This window comes from Ptychodera flava, chromosome 3, assembly GCF_041260155.1.
Source record: "Ptychodera flava strain L36383 chromosome 3, AS_Pfla_20210202, whole genome shotgun sequence".
Taxonomy (NCBI): Eukaryota; Metazoa; Hemichordata; class Enteropneusta; family Ptychoderidae; genus Ptychodera; species Ptychodera flava.
In genome coordinates, this window is record NC_091930.1 from 34,505,496 (window position 1) to 34,524,069 (window position 18,574).

Sequence of the window (18,574 nt, forward strand, 5' to 3'; positions counted from 1 at the left end):
GCATGAACAAATATCTCTCCCCCGGCGCTTGAAAAATTTAAGCGTTTTCATTCCCACTAAAATGTTGCCACCTGGTTCGTTCCCGCGTGTTGCATACTGTATGTCATAATTGCGCGCAGAATCGTATGGCCTTGTGGGAAATATCTGACCCGTCAAAAGAGTTCAGGAAAATTCGCTTGAAGAATTATCTTCAACAAAAGATAATGATAGCACATCTAATTTCCAAACACGTGTACACGTCTGATTCAATAAATCATCGAATTATACAAAGGCGCGTTATGGTAATTAGGCCTGCGCGTCTCTAAAGAGCCAGTTTTAAAAGTTTGCTCAAACTTTCTCCAAGGAAGCTTTTAGCCATTCTCTGTCATTGATACAATTCAAAATCAGGCGTCACCATTCAAATATTTGGCTTAAAGAAGGAAATAACCGACATTATTATACACCTACGTCTGTAACCTATGGAGTTTCGTCGTACAGTAAGTTTCGGTATCAGAGGACGCAGAGTCCAATAACTTTGACGCGGAGTACAATAACTTTAGGTGTTATTGGACGCTATTTGACCTTTGACCTCAAAACACCTTTACGTCAACAAGAGGAAAAAGAAGAGAATATTTTACATTTTTTACAAAAATATATACTTCTTAACATTCAGTACTTCACAAAGTAAATCATGGTCAGTCCAAAACCGGTGAATTTGAGTGAAATTATGCTGCTGACGTAAAATTTCTACCACGTGCACTGCGCAGCGCGGGTTGAAATTTCGTTCTGTGCGCTTAGCGGACGCGCTGAACGCGTTCCCAGTCTGCTCGCGATCGCTCAGTGCAGTGCGCGAGAAGCATCCAAAAAACGCCTAAATTTCGACTAAAAAGGTGTATAATAATAAGGTTATTCACAAAATACCGGGATTTATGTCCTCGTACATCGTACGCTACGGTATTGTCCGAGACGCGTAGCGTCGAGGACAATACCTCCGCTGCACGATGTACGAGGACATAAATCCCGGTATTTTGTGAATAACCGTATATTAAAGCCCAAGTATTTCTGACTTTTAACCTTTTTTGTTCGAAATTACATATTATTCTCTTTCATCCATCGTGAAATGTTGTTCAGTAAAGAAATAAGCCAAATTTGTGCTCCTGTAGTGACATACAAACGCTAAATATTGCCCGATCGAGTTGGATTGCCGCGCGGGTTTGTTGACAATTTGTAGGCTGTGCACGTGATCGAGAACGCCGATACTGATGACATCATCGAGCCTGCAACATTCCTGGGGCCTTGCCATGCCATGCCACGCCACACTGCCCGGGTAATTGCCCATGTCGCCGGCTGAATGACCTGCGAATGGTTTTATTTTGTTCTTCTCCGTTCAAATACGTACTGCTACTGTGTTTCAGAGGATACAGAACTTTGGCAGAGGAGGCTAACATTCTATTCTGGTACCGTGTGCTTTATATACGGATTATTCAAACTGCAGTCGGCAGTGCACCGATGCGCACCCTGCAGTTGGTCACTTAGAACTCCGGGTACCGATGTAAAATCAAGACGACACTATATACACTTGGCTCACTTCTGTAGGCAAATAGCTATCAAAATTGAGTAACTTGAAGTAATAAATTTCAGCTGATTGTCGCTTTAGCGGCAAGGTGATTGCGAAATCGAAGCAACATAGTTTGGCAATCTATGGTAGGCTGTCGAATGCAGTGAACGCGATCGCCTTTGGCAGCAAGTAAGGGAACCGTCAGTATTTACGACCTGGGGGTCATTCAAAAATTGAAAGTTATACGGGGTGCTCAAAATGATTTTTCTTTGTCTTACTCTGTCCTCAATGACATAATAATTACTCTGATACATATTAAATTAAAAAGAAAATAAATACTCTAACAGTACAAATAAATATCAACTAGATGAAGCAAGGCAAAAAACTACAATTAGGTGCTACTACTAGCAATACTTATTATGAAAGAGAAGATAGTGACGATGAGAATGATATCGTTGTTCATGTTCGCAATGGCACCAGCGACATTAAAGATGAGGATCAACAGTGGTGATGATGATGTCACATGGTAATTTTCTGCAGTCGTTACCAGGGTTGGAAGGAGAGGCTGGGGCATGGAGAAATGTTCTCGACAGATATCACTATAAGTGCACAGGATCTAGGACAAAACTGAACTGTTGTGAATTCATCCTTTATATTATCATAGAAATGTTTATTTTTTATTTGACTATGTTTGTTTTTTATTTGACTTGAGTTCAACCACCATTTGGACATTTAACCATACCATAATGACATGCTACCCAAGCATCCAAATTTAACAATACTATATGGTCGGAGACTGCTTATTAGGTGAGCTTTTATATCTACATATTATTACATGGGCTCAGGTAAGCCAACCTTTCTGTTAGAGAGGGGGTTACTCAAAGTCATCATGGTTGGCTGGGGTGCGACTCAAAATTTCGGAGTTTCTAATGTACTTCCTCCGACCCCCAGATCGTAAATAATGACGGCTCCCTAAACAGCTGTGAACGCCTGAGTCAGAACGATCGGGACCAGTATACGCACTGCTGTATCTCAGCGAAAATTTAGAAAAAAACAATGGAGCTACTGCTAAGAAATTTACAGACTCTTGGCTCTTGATGCATCAGTTACTGAGCTTTTATACTGGTAAAAAGGCATTCTGAATACAGCGGTAAATTTCCTCCCAAACGAGAAAGGATAACACGCGGGCATTCTGCAATGGACGCTGTCAATTTTACCTTGCTGCAGGCCCCACACCAATCTCGGCCCGGCCCCGCTGCACTTGTACAGTCTATTACCTCCATGTAGTACAGCCTTACAGGTCTAGTAGCTGGCCAAACACACAAAAAACAACGTCGGAGTGTAAATTCCGTAGGTCAGAAACGTTGATCATAAATTTTCAGAACCAGTGATGTTTAAAAGTTTTGTATTGATCACTTAGGTTTATGTGAATGACTTTCTCATCGAGCTGCGTCTATAATTGTCCCGGGCATTGTTCATGCAAATTTTGGGCCTGCCTTAGCTCCCTCCGATCGTCTGTAGACTACAGCCTGAGCAAATTGTACAGTTGTGAAAGTCAGATATGTATCATGAATTTTATACAAAAATATAAACAACAGAATCAAACCAAGAGGTTAGTTTGCTGTCGGGCCGGGTGCGCAGGGGACGACTTTGCAGTGAGGCCGGGATCTCTCTTGTGTTCGAACTTCCATCGCATCGTAGCTAGCCGATACTTGTTGTACTACTGTAGTCCTTGTGAGGATTAGATACCCGTTACGTTCGATATTATTTTGAAATACTTGTAAGTTTAATAAGTAAGACTTTTGTACTGCATTCAAGATATAATTTTTCCTTTCTGAGCGTTTTCAATTACGCCGTACGGCAACGATATGCGAAGTTGATAGGCTGTGTTGCCTGCAGCGTAGCCTGGCCGTACACAAAACTTCGTTTGAGTAGACGGAGCAGAATCAGTCCCGTCATTTATTTTCAACGAAATTTTCATTATACTCCATAATGGAAGAAACGACTAGTTCAATGATTACAATGGTGAAGTGTTGAATTTTTATTCATATATGTTTTTGTCTCTCAATTCATTCAGCAAACTTGATCTCCGTACCATCGGTCACAACGTGCAGTGCCTTGCATGAAGCTTACAATCGACTGCCTCCGTCGTTAGTTTAGCTGTTCAAGACGTTTGTTTGCATGGCTCATTATAGTCGGAACAATCTGTAAACACTTACATATTTATATCTTTCCGGTATTTCACCCAACTTTCGCGCGTTTTTAGCTGAGTCTCCAGTTTCGATGGACCAGACCTTTTCGAAGAGCGTATGGTTCCTACGGACGCCACAGTAAAACTTGCGTAGATGTGGTTGAGCATGCGCGGTGGTGTGATTACGTTTCGTTTCGTGTGTCAACAAAGCTGACTTCTGGTCCGGACAAGAAGTCATTTTTCACTCCTTTTACTGTTAATCGTGAGGCGGGCTGGGCATGCAAACCATGCGATTCAGTATTAATTATGGTCTACTTTCACATACTGAGGATGTCATTTTAATCAAAAATATGAAAAAAATTGTTAATTACAAATACTGGGGCTTTAACTACTAGCCATATTTGCTAAGACGGCGGCCATGCATGCCTTGCGATAATTATAGGGGGAATCGAGTTTCAGATTTTCACAAAAACGAGACAGTTTAATCTGTATTTACTCAACAAGTTTCAAAATTGTTTTACACAAGCAGCAAATCAGAGAAGTTTTGGGAAACAAATAGAGTCCGAAAAATGTTCTGGAGGCACGTCCTCCCTCAAGAGTGGCAACTGTAGAGACAGCAATTGCAAGATATTACCTACCACTGTAAAATAGAACATCTTTAGAGCTACCAAAACATGGTTTGGGTATTCAGTGTTTTTGGATCTAAGTTGTAGACAGTTACACATGTGGAGATGGAGGGGTTCCTAATCGTTAGCTACCGAGACTGACGGATTCACGGGTTCACGCAAAGGCAGACGATGACATGAGGAGGGCGAAACACGACGAGCAGATGCTAAATATAACATGATATGAATAACTAGCTGGAGACACATCGTAGTGCAAACAGAGAGAATGGTAGGTAGACAAGCAGACAGGCAAATATATGGATGATAGGTTTCTTTAGAACCAAACGAGCACCACACAAAGCGATACACATATAGACAAATCCAAATACGCGTAAAAATTGTAGATAGAAGATGACTGGCAAACAGACAATCAGACACCGCAAACGAACAGACGAAAGCAGACAGATCGACAGGCAGACAAACAGACAAACAATCAGAAGTAACATTTGATCCACGAATGTCTAAAGAGATTCAATTCACTAAATGTTGAAGTTGTTGAGTCACTCAGCCAGCAAGGCCCGCTGTCTTGGCTACTAGTATATCGAACAAAAACGTGTAGCGTTGGTGCCACTGAAGTTACACAGGTTAAGAGTGGGCAATTAGAATTTTAAAAAAAAATATTTATAAGACTCGAAACTTGAATGAAAGAGTGAATTTCTAGTACAAACCCTACTCACACTCTCCTAGCTAAGAAAACATGTACGTCAAAACTTTGAGCGCGAAAATTAATATCGTCACTTTAAACGCCGTTCTTTGCCAACATCTTGTGGCCTATTCGTCAGTGAGCTATGGTATATTTACAGGGTTCAACGTGATAGGTCGTTAGGAAAAGCGATAAAATATGTCAGGATTTATATGCTTCGACACGAACAATTGCTTATCTCAAGTTTTCGCTGCTTTGACGTCTGTCGACAGAAAATTTACGAATTTGCGAAGAACTGTGTCGATCCCACGACATTTACAATTGATGTAATTTCATAAAACGCAGACGACAATTTGTAGCTCTCAGTTGTATTAACCCTGGACCTTGTAATTACGAGTTCAGCATGCCTTCAATAATTTACCAGGACACCAGATGGCGCTTGGCAATCCGAATATAAAAATGAATAAAACAGCACTTATTCACTAAGTGTTTTTATTTCTACATATTTTATTCGATTTTTCTCATCTTCAATTTATCATTCACGAATTCGGGAAGGGTGGTTCACCCAGCATGCAATGCGATATTCCCATGAAGCAATTCAAGTCATCCAGCTTGTTTGCTTGCGCGTGAATATGTGTTCTGGAGAAGGGCAGCGCACACTGCATTTTCTCCGACCCATCTTGACATGTGACTTACCTTTATCTATGATCGTTTCTTCTGACACCTCTACACTTGACATTGAACGGTTTTGTTTAATTTTACAATGTCATTTTTAAGTTACACGTTTAAAGATATCGTTCTCGAGGCAGCAGTCTGGGGTAGCTGGCGCCGAAGCAGTGTCAACTTCGTCTTATAGGAGAATGTCCTCGCGGAAAGATATTCAGACTCTCAAATATTTGACATTTTTTTCTGATCTACCAATTGAAGCGCGGCTCATTTTAAAGCTCTTGGAGTGAGAAAACATGTTCACCTTCTTAGTTTCTCAAAAATCGAAAATTTTATTTTTCCCAATAGAGTTAACACAGGGATGGCAGCCATTTTGAATTTCAAATATCGGAAAATGTCAGGTAGTTTGTTTCTCTAGTACCAAACTTTGCACGGTGACCCCTGACTTTTATTCTTGATTTGGTAAGAGAATGGTTGAAAGTCTCATTGAGGAAAGTTTGAGCACAAGTTTGAGCACACTTTTACCAATCTGCTGCTTGTCGGTACTCATTTTGAAACATGTGGCGCGAAATTAAATTTCCCCATTTTGCTTTTGCGAGAGTATAAATTTTCCCGGTGGATTAACACATGGTGAACGCATTCAAATTCAAATATCGGTAAATTTGTTTCATAGTAAAATTTTGAAAACCAACTTCACGCAGTAACTCCTGATTTTGATTGTTGATAATGAAACAGTATGGTTGAAAGTTTCTTTACACAAAATACGAGCAACAGATTAAACCTTTTAGTTTCAAGGCACGCATCATCATCGTCACCGTAGTTACTGACAAGATGCATTAAGTTGTTCAGTGTGGAAGCATTAGCTTGTATTGGCGTTTATCCTTGGAGATAATTCTTTTTTAATTATTCTGTTATCGAGGTTCATAATTAGCCTTACATTGCCATGACTTTGCTGGGTAGAATGCACCATGGACCTAAAAATGGTTTTTTTTCTGGGTCCTGAATGCGCGCTCCTAAAGGAGAATTCACTTCACAACCTACAGATCGCCATTTTACGTTTAATAGGTTCTACAAAGGTCTTAAAGTTTCGATGAAATCTTCACACGAATTTGCCAAATCAAAATAGATATTGATGGGATAATCATCTATCTATCATTTGTGTAGTGAAAATAATATCATCTATGATGTGAGTTTTCTAATTCATTGAGCGAATATGTGGTCTTTTGCCTTAGCTTCACGTTTGACCGAGGCAACACAAAGTTTCACAGGAACTTTAATGCTCCATAACATGTGTCACATTGCTGGTTATCGATGGTAGAGTATTATTGGATGACGATTTTGGAACCATCATCCATTGCGTGAAGTGTAGTTCAAAGGTCAATCTCAAGCCACAGTTTGTCACATACAATAGTTGGATACGAATGATAACTTAGGTTTAATTTATTTGACTTTCATTATATGGAAGTCGACCCTTTTATGCGTGCAGGACATTCCAGCATCTCCAATATATTCCATACGTCCATCAGGTTGCAAAAACCGCACACCAGCATCCCCCCATGTCCTTCACATCTACGGAATCGTAAATTTTATCGTCATAAATATTTATCCGAAACCTGTCCCCAGAACATCTATTATTAAGATTTAAGCGCACTTGAAAGTAGAAAAAATTGCAATCGAGGAATAAATTAATTTGATAGATCGTACCAGATGAATTTCAAGATAGTGAGAGGGGTCAGGATAAATACAAATGCTGGAAAATTGCGCGTTCTGCAATCGTATCAGGTGCAACGAGCTGGCCTGGATCCGTTCAGCAGAGCCGGTGCCGCACACGCATAGCATAGAAAACGATTATAAATAAAAATGTAATAATTGCTATCGTGGGATGTCATGATAGTAACTGGATATAGAAACAGAGAACGAGGACATATTTCATCGGGATATATTCTGACATCTTGAAAAACGTTCATCCATGCTTCCTCGAAAAATAAAAAAAACAGAAGAGAGAATGTTGTTCGAGTAATCATGCATGGACTTGCATACCACTCGTCTATTTTATAAAGCTGACATTCAAACGCACATTATTGGATTAGATACACTTCGTTTATCTCTGCCTCGTAAAGTTACTTTCTTAATATTGTCTTGATTAAAACTGCGAGATTTTGTGAGGGAGTCAGGCTTCCCACTGCTACACTTAAACGTCCTCAGTGGGCGATACTAAATGGGAGGTCAGGCAAAAGGTCGCGAAAGGTGTGGCGTTATCTTTCGGAGATAATACTGACACGGTCCAAGAAGACTTGTAAGGGGTAGTTCTTTCAACAGAGGAGTTACTTTGATTTTGGACAGCATTTGGAAAGCACCGCAAAGTTCTATGTAACCACAGCTTACCAGACTATGAGAGAGAGAGAGAGAGAGAGAGAGAGAGAGAGAGAGAGAGAGAGAGAGAGAGAGAGAGAGAGAGAGAGAGAGAGAGAGAGAGAGAGAGAGGAGAGAGAGAGAGAGAGAGAGAGAGAGAGAGAGAGAGACAGACAGACAGACAGACAGACAGACAGACAGACAGACAGACAGACAGACAGACAGACAGACAGACAGACAGACAGACAGACAGACAGAAACAGAGAAAGGGAGAGACTGTAAGACAGATACGGAGACAATCAAGGAAAATATACATAGATGGAAGAAACTTGGAAGAGAACCAGAAATAAGGACAGAAATAGACAACGACAGTAAAAAAGAGACACCGTCAAGCAAACAATGTCAGGCAGAAGAGATGGGGCTGAGAGGGAGGTTTTTTGTCATCGCAACCATTGCTGCCATTGGATATATCTAGACATCAGTTCTCAGGGTTTTTTTTCAGTTCAAAATGGAATGGACAGCACATCGATGAAATTGTCTGAGAATCGTGCGAAAAACATAATGCTGATTTTATTTCATCGTGGAGATCGGAAGAGGCAGCCAGCCCCATGCAGCCAAATGCAAAAGATAAAAACTTCATTGATTCGCATCACGATCTGTACAAACCCAGGGTGGGCAACGCGACGCTATAAAGTAATACGATAAAAAGATGTTCAAACAGTAAGCCTTCCGTATTCAGTGGTGATCGACAACGGACAATTTCGACAAACATAATTTAAATGATTGAAACATTTTAATTATCACCTCTTCTGTTCTTGAAAAAGGAAAGCTATCATTTGGAAGCTTCACGATGAAAAAAACTAACCATTCTCTGTATTACTTAGTGAATTTCAATTACTTTACTACCACTACGCTCTACATCGTCTCTTTCTCAATATTGTGAGCTTAGGTATGAAATGTAGATAATCAATGGTCCGGATGTTTGATGCGACCCCGTGAAAAAGTTTGTTTCATTTTTACGTTTAACTTTGATGCATTGTACGGTGATGATTGCTTCTTGTATCTGCTGTTACGAAGTGAGCGTCCAGACAGTAAATTCACAAAATACGATTCTGAATCGAAACGGGGAGAACTGAAGAGGGATTTGGAATCGAAACGAATCAGTCACACTCTAGACGCAAACACGTTTTCATTCAGCAAGTTTAAGTCGATTTTGTTTTACAAATGATCGCTTAACAGCAGGAGCCAATTTAATCTAATGTAGGATTGAAGTTCGACCATTAAGCCAGAATACGAAAAGTCAGGAAGCCATCGATTACGAGACAGGATATCAGAGCGGGGTCTGTGTCAGCAAATACGACAATTAGACGCTCGCTGAGATTTTTAATGAAATTACAAACTTTCGACTGGAGTAAGCACAGCGAGCGATTCATCGAGCAATTACACGGTCGTTAGGAGCTTTTCAGACCGACGCGTGCGTTCGCTAATTGGCGGGAAAAATACATGCAAATATCTCCGCTTGCGCGACATGAAATGATCGTCTGTAAGACATAAGACACTTTCAATAGGTGACAGGGCATTTCAATGAGAAGTGACGCATCTTTGACTTTCAAGAAGTGCTCCGAGAGCTGGGCTTTTTCATGAAGTGCGACAAAGTAAACCGTCTTTGTGCAAGGAAGCGTCATTACACTAATTTGAATCAATCATTTTTGTTCCACTGATGTTAAACTTAAAATTACGAATTTATATATATATATATATATATATATATATATATATATATATATATATATATATATATATATATATATATATACTGACAAATTACTTGAAGTACAAAGTACTAACAGGTGTAACTTAAGTTTCATACATCTCAAAATCTTCAGAGATGTATAACACTTAAGTAACATACATACATACATACATACATACATACATACATACATACATACATACATACATACATACATACATACATACATACATACATATGATAGATAGATAGATAGATAGATAGATAGATAGATAGATAGATAGATAGATAGATAGATAGATAGATAGATAGATAGATAGATAGATAGATAGATAGATAGATAGATAGATAGATAGATAGATAGATAGATAGATAGATAGATAGATAGATAGATAGATAGATAGATAGATAGATAGATAGATAGATAGATAGATAGATAGATAGATAGATAGATAGATAGATAGATAGATAGATAGATAGATATGCTCAGGAACCTCGTTTGCCAAAGACTGCTGTGTTTAATTGGAAATGATCAATGGTTAGGATGTTTTTTTCCCAAGGCCATAACTTTTTGCATTGGAATGCAGAGAGTGATACAAGCTCAGGTGTCTTAGGAGGAAACTTGTCATCCGTAGGTATGAGTATAGGAAGATAGGGAGTTGTTGTTAGGTTTCGGGTAAACGTCTTAATGGTTCTGTTGGGAACTTGAATCTGTGCAATAAAGCTAAAATAGCTCCTGCACGAGAAATTTTCGGAGGGAAATTCACGTTTCTGAACTAAACACTCGATCACGCAGTGACTTCTGACAGGCCAAGATGATACTTACTCAAAACAAAACAAGATAAAATGAATCTGCGTTGAGAGAGAAAGAATACTGCGATAAAAGTATACCGCTGCCCTGATGGGACACACTAACCAGAATGACAAAAAACGCATGTGCAATTCGAGATGACCCCGAGCAGGGGGGAGAGCCGATGTCGGTGTTTGACTATTCTGTTATATCACTTGACATTATGAATAGACGTATCGTGTTTTGTCGCCCATATAATTTGTGGCGTGCAGAGCGTTACTGCGGAATAAAGCAGTGAAGTGTGTATGAAGAAATCTAGCCCGCTTTTTTCAATCTATTGGCGACACACATGAACAGAAGGATTTGCGCCGTAATTCTAATGTTGAAGTCCTGAAAATTGTACTGAGTTGTTATACATAACGTGTTGGACGACCATGTGGCCGCATAAATAAAAAAAACGACCAGATTTTCTAGTATAGTTTATGAGTCACTGAAAATGTGTGTGTCTCCATACGGGTACCTGGTTTGGTTCCCTGCCAGACGATTAACAAGCAGGGGTTTCCCATTTTTTCCTTGTAATCTAATCATTTTGTGTTTATTAAACATACCGAAGAAAAATAACCATCATCAAAATGCTGGGAATTCGTTTGGTAATTCAATTCTTCACGGTACATAATTCGTGCCCGTTCATATTCATCCTGTTGAGAAACAGTGAAAAATAATAAGCGTTTACCATTCTTGCCTCAGTCTGACATGCGCCACGCTCTGCTAATCAGTTTACTGAGGCAAATCACGTCACACAAAACGAACATTTATTTCGAAAGTAAACTGCGGCTTTTGTGAAATCTGTCACAGAACGCAGACAGAATTTTTATCAGATGATCATTTGTTGCCATTACGTAACAAATAAAAATTATGTGACGCTTTGGATTCAACTACTATATACATACATACATACATACATACATACATACATACATACATACATACATACATACATACATACATACATACATACATACATACATACAACATACATACATACATACATACATACATACATACATACATACATACATACATACATACATACATACATACATACATACATACATACATACATACATACATACATACATACATACATACTCCAAGTGTTTCTGAAATTTGGTGTCTTCTCTTACAGTGTGAAGACGGCACTCTACTCGGCAAGCACGACAAATGCATGGGCGGTTCCAGATTTATGAAATGGAAGTGCGAGTGCGAATGGCCGTACGAGTGTGATTACTCGCCCGCCCACAAGTCCTACGTCTGCATGGGTGCTGAAGATTACGACAGGTAAAATGAAGTCCTGTACATTCATAGAGTTAAACGACGTGTGCATATTGCGGATTACTTGTTGGGTGGTATGGCTGTGCCGGTGAATGAATGGCGTGGATTAAGGTGATCGGGTTGAGCGAGTGAGTTGTTCGGTATTTGATGTCAGTGGAATGACCACGCGTTACGATTTGTGGTAATGCGGATCATGGAGACTGTGGGCACGGCGTCTCTGACCTTCAAAACACGTGATTGCCTCATTCGTCATCCCGTCTCCGAGTTCACGTTATTTTGCTCGGCACATTTTAGTTCGACATCCTACACGGGAACAAAAACGAGACAATTTTTGGAATATCTGGTTGGGAAGAGTGGAGACCTTGACTCGGGATTTGAAATTTAATCGCCGTGAGGTTAATAGATTGCGCCAGAATATTACTTTGGTGTCCCGCTGTCTTGTCATTTCGCATCGAGTCATCGGTTTGATAGTTTGCAGTCCGTGAAATATTTGCAACGTTATTGCAGAAATCTGTGCCGAAGTAACTTATTCCAGGCTGTCGTCACGTGACATCGGACTTACATGATATCTAGTTTTTAAATTCTCCATCATTTTTGGACATCTCATGCTGATGAGGTTAAGGATGTGTGGTTAATTCCAGGCATGATCACAAAGAGAAAGTAAAGGTCTGTTTTGTATCATCATCCTTCGGCGCGTTTAGCGTCTTAAACTTTCAACAATGACGTTCTTCAAAGTTTAACTTAGTTTAGAACCGTGAAAGCTTCGACGCGACGGCCCCGTCTATTCGCTAATTTCGACCAATTTGAGCTCAACAATACGCCGGGAATACACCCCAATTTATAACGGCTTGATTCTTTAACAATATGTGTGCAATTTCAATCGTTAGATTTGTCTCACATATGTCCTATGGTCCCTTGAAAGTTGCAGTAATTTTATGATAAAAGTCTCCCATGCGGGAGCATGCAGTAATAATGCTTGGTGAAAATCAGTTGTCCGATGTTTTACTCGTTAGTTTTTATATCTAATTTGTACATCTCAACATTTGTTGGCATTTTTACCATTTTATTTTGGTTTATATATATATATATATAATATATATATATATATATATATATATATATATTATATATATATGTGTGTGTATATATATATATATATATATATATATATATATATATATATATATATATATATATTATATATATATATATATAATATATATTCCCCACCTGTTGTAACCAGCGATGTTTAGCTCATGTAGATTCACTCCAGTCTAGTCTCCTGATGAGTGAGTTTCGCGACTCACGAAACAACGTTGTAGAGATGACATTGTAAAATCAATTCTCCAGCATCCCTTATACATATATATATATATATATATATATATATATATATATATATATATATATATATATATATATATATATATATATATATATATATATATACGACTCTAATATCATTTGAATTTGAGCACAGTACAAACAGATTACTTTCTTCTGAAATCCTAAGAACAGCGTCCTTCTTTCAGAAATGTGACAGACAAAGCATTGTATTCGGAAAAGAATACCTTTCTTTTCCTTTTATTAGCAATATTTGATTTTCGAGATGGAGATATTATTATATTTTGATTTGTCTTCGACATTCCAAGCATGATTTCAAACACATAATAAACCAATGGAGACAAATACGATGCTGACAAAAACACAGTCTAGATACGAACAAATTAGTGAATAACGACTTTAAAAAGCTCGTGCATGGCACAACCTCGTTATAATTAAACCCCAATAAGTGCGATTGTGTATAAGCCGATCTCAAAATATGCCCCATTTTCCAGAGTTTTTTTGAGCAAGACCCATTGAAAGACTGAAAAGTGTATAACACTGTCATAAGTGTCGAAAGTGGCGTGTAAATTCAACCGTTTTAAACATCAGTTTAGATTTCCCGCTATTTTGAAAAACTAATCATGTGACAGGGAAAATAAAGATTATAACAAGAAAATGTTAACGTTGGCCACCATGTGTTGTGCATTCAAGTAAATTTTAAATTGCATCGTGCTTCTTTCTTTCATGATTACGATGTGTATGTGCAGGAAATACTGCAGTTTTTGTACTTTTCCGGGGCATTTTATGAGTGAGGCATCCGTTTTATTATTAATTTAACCTGTGAAAACGCGAAGGCATGGTCAAAATCAGCGAGCAGCAATACTTAGCACATTTACAACGAACTAACTTTAGTTTAAAAATAAAATCAAGAAATAATGCAGTAAAGTTCGCAGCTATTGGGACTTTAACACGTAAGCTAATTTTGACACGCTGACCATTAATGTTTATTTATGGGCAAGGGCGAGAGGAAAGCCAAAAATTATTGGGTAAGGCTTGCCGAGCCCGTTAATTTTGCAACAATGCATAAAGTTCGCAGCTATTGGGACTTTAACACGTAAGCTAATTTTGAAGCGCTGTCCATTAATGTTTATTTATGGGCAAGGGCGAGACGAAAGCCGAAAATTAATGGGTGAGGCTTGCCGAGCCCGTTATTTTGGCTTTCCTCTCGCCCGCGCCCATAAATAAACGTTAATGGTCAGCGCGGAGTCTATTATTTCCATTATATTATCTACTAACCCAAAAACCCGTCTCAAAATTTACGAAAATTACCCACGCGAACGCAACGGGGCCCCAGAACTTGTCAGTGAGTAGTGCGCGCGCTGTAAAAAAATTGCAAATCCGGAGAGTTTTTCAAAAAAGTGTCTAAACTTGGCCCACAAGTGTTCCATTTTATTTTGTGATTGATTATGATCTTTGTACAAATTACAATTTACGTTTTAGCTGAAAAGTTACGATGTTTATGATATTATTCATATTCACGGGCACATAAACAAACCATTATTGCGTATTTGTGGTCGGTCACATGGCTCAGCTCGACCAATTAAAATGCGACGGACAGGGCATGGTAATATAATCTTTGTTAACTGGTGGGAAAAAATTTAAAGATTTTCTACTTTAAGCTTATATTTTTTCCGTCGTTATTGAGTATCTTTTAACTGTCGGTTTTCCCATGTGTATATAGCTTGCCCGACACAAGAATGAGCAACATATGAGCATGCTCGTTAAGTAACCTGCACGACCTTTTCCGTAATTTAAACAACAGAACGACTGCACATTTAGCATAGCGCAGTTGTACATTACACACACATACACAAATGTTTGTGTCGCACGGACACATAATGACAGCTGATCGATTAGAAGACCACATAACTTCAAATGTGGCACTTTTGAGATCTGTTTTGGGGAAAAACAGCGCCCCCATGCGAATGTACCGAGCGACATCTCGAGGGAGACACTTGTAGTAACGGGCGAATATTGATGGTTTGATTTGTAGAGGCTCCTCCGTGCTACTTTCAAGATTGCCGCAGCGTCAGGCTGGTACCAGCGTTGAGAAGGAGCAAACGGACAACTCTTTGCCGGCAGTTTGTGACGTGTGCTTTGCGTTAAGGGATAACGTGATCGGAGAAAAGTCGTCACGTCATTAAAGTACAATAGTGAGGATGTGGTCCTAACGGCTCAAATTCAACAAGAAAACCTGTAAGTTGCTTCGACTTCCGATATGATTCATTCAATTTCGCGCATGCTCACTCTCTTTCATCCCCTTAACTTCTTCATTTAAAAATCAACTGCGCCTGCTCGTTGACCTCTCTCCATGGCGGCAGCCGCGCATTCATTCATTACACGTTATCGAAGCCAATTCCAAACCATAAAATCGAAACAATAATTGTAAAAAGGTCACTTTCTCATCACTAACGGACATTCCATACATTCATTCTTGTAACATCATCTTTGCACGTAAACGTCACGGTCCTGTTTGGACTGGTGTCCCATCATGCACTTCGGAAAGAGGAAGTGCGCACGCATCGCCACATCACCGTACAGCGAATTGAATTGCTTTCGCGTTGAAAAGACCAGGAGTCAAGGGAGAGGCAATTACCTGGCATTGGTAAAGCACGTTTGACATTTAAGCAAAGCTGAAGATTGACCGGGCGCTAATGGGTTTAAGTGTTTGACGATAAGGCTCTAATATAGATCCTTGACAAGCGTGGTGGTGATGTGCATTTCGAAAGAGACATATTTATGCACTCCAGCGCCTGAGCAGATACAGTCGCCGAACGTCAAAATATTGAAAGTATTCTGAGGAAACAGTGATGTCACGCCATCCATTATCTAGAACTTGATACTCGCTGAATTTTGTGATTAATCAACGGATATATTTCTCCGACTCCAATTATTATTGGCACACTTCGAATGACGTCACGCAAATATGAAATTTAATCTGATCTTCATGTCAATTTTTTTTTCGAAAATGTATGCGCACGTACTGACACCTCGTTCACAGTGATCGGTAAACCTCGAAATGCACATTTATGAAGATCGGGTCATCTTTATACCGACCATATCACTTCAGAAATTTTGATCAACCGTTCACAAGTCACAGGTATCGACGTATTCGTGAGTTTTTCCTCGTGACTATATCATCCGATCGATTGCAGAGATGGAAGTCAGGTGGTTGATTGATTGATTGAACATCAATTTCTTAAGACAAAACCATCGGGTTCAAGGGGACACATCGCGTATAGGCGGGCCAATCACTTCACGCATCGTTTTTTAAGGATTTGGTCCAAAAAATTGCAACAATCACCAAATGAAAACTTTTCCACAAACGTCGTCTTCAAGTACTTGACTTAATATCTCAAATTTGTCGGCATATATGTCGGCATGTGTCCATGATTCAGCGAGTCGCCCTGGCAGCGCCTCCGGTCCGTGTTTGTATAGATGATCGACTATTGTAAAACAAGCTGATAGGGTCACACAGCGTCTTGAACGGATAGGAGTACAGAAATGAAAAGTTGACTTGCATTCAGAGATCGGAGACGCCGTGTGAAATTACAGTACTCGATGCTAAAGCAGAGCGTTCTTCTGTCTGAGGATTGCAGGATGCATGAAACTTAAGTAACAGATATCATTAATTTGTGCTTGAAGTAGTTTGTCTTATTATATATATATATATATATATATATATATATATATATATATATATATATATATATATATATATATAATACGACAAAAATAAAATGCATCAAGTACAGAGAATGTCTATCATATAATATATTATATATTATATAATATAAATAGTGTGTGTGTATGAACGATACACCGATATATTACATAGGTATATATTATATGTTCATTTATTTAGTTATTTAGTTATTTATTCGTGTACGCATATGCCGAAGCAATAATTCTAAACTTCATCTGTATTGTATATTTTGGCTTTAAGCAAATTCGTCATTCGATGATATTCGCAAATATTGGCCGTGTCAGTAGGGAAAGACACGCTGTAAATTTTCGGAGAAAAATACTGTTCCACGTTCGAGGAACTGACAGAGCGGTAGAAACCAATCACGAAGTAAGGCCGGGAAGGGTTTATATGCCGGTCACGTCGCAAGTAGATTTAGGAACAGCGCCGTTAATGTAGAAAGGTTAGAGGGAGTGTAGGCTCAACTGTTGATCAGAAGTTCATCGATGTTTTCCTGTCACGCGGCCATGTACATTTCATCTTGCTACATCGTCAAGTGCAAGGAAATATCCTGCAAGATTCGAGAGCATAAACGACATTCAATATTTCACTTGCAAATACAATCTGAATGCTAAGAACCATTCGAATAGCCTTTATAAAGCAAATCCTGAGAACTCAATTCTTCTGTAACGTAATATGTATTTTGAAGATAATGTCAAGCCCTGTGCTGAAAATTACTCGAACGACTGTAGTGGAAAATATAAAATCCGCATGCGCAATATACCAAATATACTTCAGAGAAAACTTTTAACTTGCTCTGAAGGCTACAGGTACAGGTATCATGCCGTGGGTAACTGGCACATTTTGTCTGGCCTGATACAAAAAAAAAGATAGTAATGTTCATTAGCGTGTCAATATGTAAATACTACACCTCGATGTGGATCTCCTCCAAGCAGCTGTCTTGCCCCCGTGCGGACTCTATCCCTTCTCAACAAACTTCCCTGATACGTTATGTTATTCCACCGGTCACTCTACGACCACGGTTATTCTACCGCCGGCATTCTGTCGGCTCGATATCTATCTGTAGAGCGTTGTGCCATTACAATCGCCTGGCTGAATGTCTCGCGTTCCTGGGTACTTTCTCGTAGAAAAAACGCGGGATTTCAAAAAAATACGGAAACAATTATGGTTTGGTGATAACACTCCCGTGTTTACATTTTAAAATTACCTTAAGGTAGAATGTGCCCTGGGTACAGATTTGTAGACGCTCAACTTTTTCTGATACTTTTCTGATCTACCACTAATGTGGGTTCATTCGAGTAAGGAAAAAAATCTATTTCTTGTTTTGAAAATCCAAAATTTCATTTTTTTTCATAGAGTTAAACACAGGGATGGCAAATTGCCATATTAATGAATAATTGTTTCTCTGGCCCAAAATTTGTACGGTGACCCCTTATTTTTGTTCTAAAATTTAAAAAAGGATGGTTGAAAGTTTCCTTGAGGCAATTTTTAGCAAAAGTTCAAATATTCTGGTTTCGAGGCGCGAACTACGTTAACCTTCTCACTGGTTTAGC

General features: G+C 39.0%; 1 protein-coding gene across 4 annotated transcripts in view; it reads left to right on the forward strand.

Annotated features, from left to right (window-relative positions):
- LOC139129875 (uncharacterized) overlaps positions 1-18,574 on the forward strand; it is a 39,250-nt gene that overhangs the window by 15,502 nt on the left and 5,174 nt on the right. For 2 of the 4 annotated variants that reach the window (XR_011551708.1, XR_011551709.1), the window contains 2 exons: positions 11,784-11,935; positions 15,309-15,511. Coding sequence is in view for 2 of the 4 variants with exons in the window: in XM_070695559.1 (XP_070551660.1) it covers positions 11,784-11,935 (152 nt within the window). In the remaining 2 variants the exon portion in view is untranslated. The remainder of the gene's footprint in view (positions 1-11,783; positions 11,936-15,308; positions 15,512-18,574) is intronic. The other 2 variants (XM_070695559.1, XM_070695560.1) reach the window with 1 other exon arrangement.